The sequence below is a fragment of the Humulus lupulus genome, chromosome 6 (assembly GCF_963169125.1).
Source record: "Humulus lupulus chromosome 6, drHumLupu1.1, whole genome shotgun sequence".
Classification (NCBI taxonomy): domain Eukaryota; kingdom Viridiplantae; phylum Streptophyta; class Magnoliopsida; order Rosales; family Cannabaceae; genus Humulus; species Humulus lupulus.
In genome coordinates, this window is record NC_084798.1 from 202,425,480 (window position 1) to 202,429,832 (window position 4,353).

General features: G+C 32.3%; 1 protein-coding gene across 1 annotated transcript; it reads right to left on the reverse strand.

Moving 5' to 3' along the window:
* LOC133782989 (translation initiation factor IF3-4, chloroplastic) lies at positions 1-3,467 on the reverse strand. The gene is made up of 9 exons (XM_062222486.1): positions 3,105-3,467; positions 2,940-2,979; positions 2,672-2,731; positions 2,136-2,188; positions 1,891-1,946; positions 1,763-1,796; positions 1,060-1,132; positions 861-953; positions 1-438 (listed from the first exon to the last, which is right to left on the reverse strand). Exons 1-9 carry the CDS (start codon positions 3,401-3,403, stop codon positions 289-291), a joined length of 858 nt encoding a protein of 285 aa, XP_062078470.1. The 5' UTR covers positions 3,404-3,467; the 3' UTR covers positions 1-288.
* Between the last annotated feature and the right edge of the window lie 886 nt (positions 3,468-4,353).

Below are 4,353 nucleotides of genomic sequence, written 5' to 3' on the forward strand. Positions count from 1 at the left end.
TATGAATAAATCTCAAGCACTTATAATTAATTGATAACTTGAAAATCTTCTCTCAACTGTAAGCTTATTATCACATACACATATGTTGCTTCCAAAAAAAAAATTAAAAAAATTATTTTTTACAATAGGGGCCTTAAAATCCATTATAGAATTCTGAATCCTGAAGATAGTTTCCATCAAAATTTAGTAATATAATCTCAACCAGGTGTTACACTAATGCTATACATTACCCTCCAATTTTACTCAAGCTTGTTAAATAATACAAAATAAATCACTATTTCCCTTAAATCAAACACTGGCTGATACTTCATCAACTGCTTCATTTGAATTGTCTTTTTTCTTTGGTGGCTCTTGAGCTTTTTGTTGAAGAGTCTTGTTGGGTACTAAGATTATGAATATATTCCTGTCTCTAAAGTTTTTGGCTTCCTCTGTTGCTAGCTGCAAATTCAACAAGAAGAAGCAGAGATGAACTATGAATAAAGGGTTACTCCAAAACTTTACACAAATAAGTTTGAATACATCAACCAGAAGTTTATGCATAAGCCCAGAATATTGTGTCATCATAGATTACATAATCACCAATCGAACAGACCAATGATTAAGTCATTGCTAAAATGCTGGTACATGTACGTTTGGAGTGTATACAATTGAACTTCATTACTCAAGGATTGTTTGTCTGTCTGTTCCTATTTTTCAGTAGAGCCACACTCTATCACTACTGAATATAAAAGAATTTTCAGTCCATAAACTTCCTAGGACTGGCACAGATGTGCACTAGGGTTTACAAAATTATATCTTATAAAAAAAAAAAAAACATGTTGATCATGATAATGTTGTAAATAAAAATAATAAATACATACCTCCCCAACATCATTCTGGAAACGTTTGATTAGATCGATAGCAATATTCCGGAAATCATTTTCACGACCTTTCAAGTTGACTATAACTTTGACCTACAGAAATTAGTATAAAGATTAACTATACATGCAAAAATAAAATAAGAGAGGAGATAAGTGTGTACTGCAGGCATATGCTAACAGCAAAAAAAGTATGATTAACCTTGTCACCATCTTTTAAAAACTTCCGAGCAGATCTCAAGCGTACGGAATAGTCATGTTGATCAATATTAAAACTGCAAAGAAAGTTGGTGACGGCAGTTAGAAGAAATGCAACAGAACTAGAATATCTATATTTCATCTTGTTTCCAATTTTTAAAAGGTCACGACTGAAAGAAGAGGCAGAATCGAGAGGCGCATAAAACAGTTATTTTGCAGCCAAATTCCAAATTTCATTTTCAATCGTCTATAGAGTAACACCATGAGATTTCAATCTGTCCCGCCAACACACAGTTACTAAATCAAAGGGCAGTTATTTATTAAAAATGGAAGTCTAACTTAGGGAGATAAATAAACTAATGAAAAGAAACAGTATACAAAAGAAGCACCATATGCCTCGTGGCCAAACAACACCACTAACAACTAACAAGGTTAAGAATAGCTTCTTTTTTTCATCTCTTGCAATTTTCATGTCTTTTGTTTGTGTGCACATGGGTCCATGCTTATATGTGTGTTCCTTAATATCAAATTAGGCAACTTTTCTCTCCATAAGGTATCAGCCATACTATTCCCAAAGAAATAGCTAGCCAGATATTAAAGAATTCAAGTTTAAAAAATAACCTTACACCAAGCAGAACAAAGAAATACTTAAAGAAACAGAGGTTGTACTTGTATAATAGAATTGAAATAAGACTAGAGTATTATACCCCATTTTTAGCTCTTTCAAATCCATGCGACTAGCTGACATTTAACAGCACAATGTCGTCAGTAACTCTCACATATCTAAGAATCATGAACCGTAATGAAAAAATCATATAGGGAGAAGGACATTCACCAGCACTTTTCTTCTGCTGTTCTCTTTTCTTCTTTTGTTGTTCGTATCTATATTTACTGAAATCAGATAAGAAATATGTATATTATGGTTTAGAATAGATTTCATGGTCTCTGTCCATCAACTGATTACTTTTCCCTTTATAAAGAAATTAATTTCTAAAACTGAGTGAGATCTTAGAAGGAGACATAGGTATGAATAATAAATAGCTTTTTTCTGTGTGAGTATATACAACAAAAATCTTATACTTGTAATCCATTATTTTGACAACGGGTGGATCTGCCTCCGGTGATAATATAACCTGCAACAACAAAGAAAGTATTAGTTTCTCAAAACACAAGAATCATCAGTGACTTGCATAAAAAAAATCAAGGTGAATGCTTCCATATTTCATATCAAAGGAACATATTGACCATAAAGTTCTAATCAAATTTATGGTGTCTGAGCTCGAAGTCCAACATTCACTTTCTAAGCATAGCCCCTTATAGCCTACTTAGTCAACATTAACAATTTGGTGTGTATAACAAAATGAACAAAAAGAAACCAAGAAAAAAATAAACAAGAAGATAACCCTGAAAACAGCAAAAGAAAACATGATTTAATATTTTCCTATCTAAGAAGATAGGAGAAGGAAACCAATGATAAATCTGTAGTTCACAGCAATAATTGCACATTTTTAGATTATTCCTTTTCCATCGAATAATGCAATCTTTAGCAAACAAAAAGGCAGTAGCTTCAAAACATAACATGGACATTGTAATAGCTATAAGAGTAAGAGGCGTACAAGATCAAGACCAGCATCGTCAGCCATTTGAACAGCCTGAGCCTTAGTAACGACTCCCACCTACATAAATACAGCCAATATTAATCACAAATCACACACTTATACACAGTTAAACAAACTATCTGGTTACGAAAATAGAAAATAAGTATCCAAATTCACAATGTCATGAAGTTTTACCTATACAAATAAATGCATTAGAAACAGTAGACACTCGCAATGATGACAGACACAAAACACTCTCAAACAAACACAACACTAAGTCACTAACCATATTCTGCTGCTCATCGATAAGCCTCACGGAGCCTGACCTATTTCAAACCATCCAACAACAAAAAACGAAACCCACTTCAATTTCAACTCCAATTAGCTTGAATTACAAAACCCACCAAAGAAAAACTTCAAGATATCGAAAAAATGATTAATTTCGATTAACCTGATGGAGGACAAATCAAGAGCTTGGTCGTCGTCGGAGTCGCTCTGCTTCGAACGCCTATCTGGGCCCGAGTAACGAGACCCACCGCCACCGCCATAACGGGATGTAATTGGAGCTCCGAGAGTGGAGGAGAGAGAAATGTGCGAGGTGAATTTAATTAGGCTAGGGTAACGAATTTGAAGACCGAAGAGTTTGGAGTCGAAGGAAGAGAGAATGAATGAAAACGGTGCCGTTTTGGTTGCTGATGCGGTCCGGCTAGGCACCGATTTAAGCGAACAGCTGGTGTTGATACCAGCCATGGCGTTTGAGCTCAACTATGGAGTAGGAGTAGTAATACAGTTTACACTGATAAGTGGTAAGACTTAGCCACATTATTGCTTATATTTTTCTTCTTCCTTATCCACAAATTTTGCCAACAAGAAGAAGAATAAAATTATTGGGCCGTGGGCCTGGCAGACTGAAATATTTTCGGCCCAAGTGGTGAGAAGTGTAAGAATTTTTTAGAAAATTAGATGATATTTTTTCAAAAATAGGATTTTCAAATTTTCATAATTACAAAAATAAGATTTTAGGAAAAATATATAAAGAAACAACTTAAACATAGCTCACTGTATCAACTAAATAAAAAAATATTATATATATATATATATATCAGAATAATTAAACTTCAACAAAAGAAATCTAAAAGCAACCTAGAAACAACACAAAAAAAGAGAAAAAAATACAAAACCATAAAAGTATAAAAAATTTCGTAAAACCATCAAATTGGAAGAACAAAAATTTAACTTTAGAAATGTAATTTTGGTATTTTCTATAAAAATCTCAAATTATATAGTATGCCCAGATTTTGACCTATAATCTCATTAATACCCACATTTTTTATTTTTAAGAGATTTACATATCCCTTGAAATTTTCATTTCCTTAATACTTTTTATTAAAAAGCGTAATTATTTACTAGGTTTCTTCAAAATTACTTACTAAATTGACAATTCTTTTTAGTTATTAAATTTTTTAAAACTTGGGTTTTTACGGTATTTAGGACTAAAAGAAATCATTTTTAGAAACTTATTTAAACATTATTGTGAAATCCATTATTATAATTTTGTGAAACTGATTACTTAGTTTTTATGAAACTAATTGTTGGTTGGATATTTTGTTAACTAGCAAATTAATAGAAAATGTTAATAAAGAGGAAAAAGAACACCATATATTTCCGTGTTTCAGATTATTAATTAACCATAGTTCACG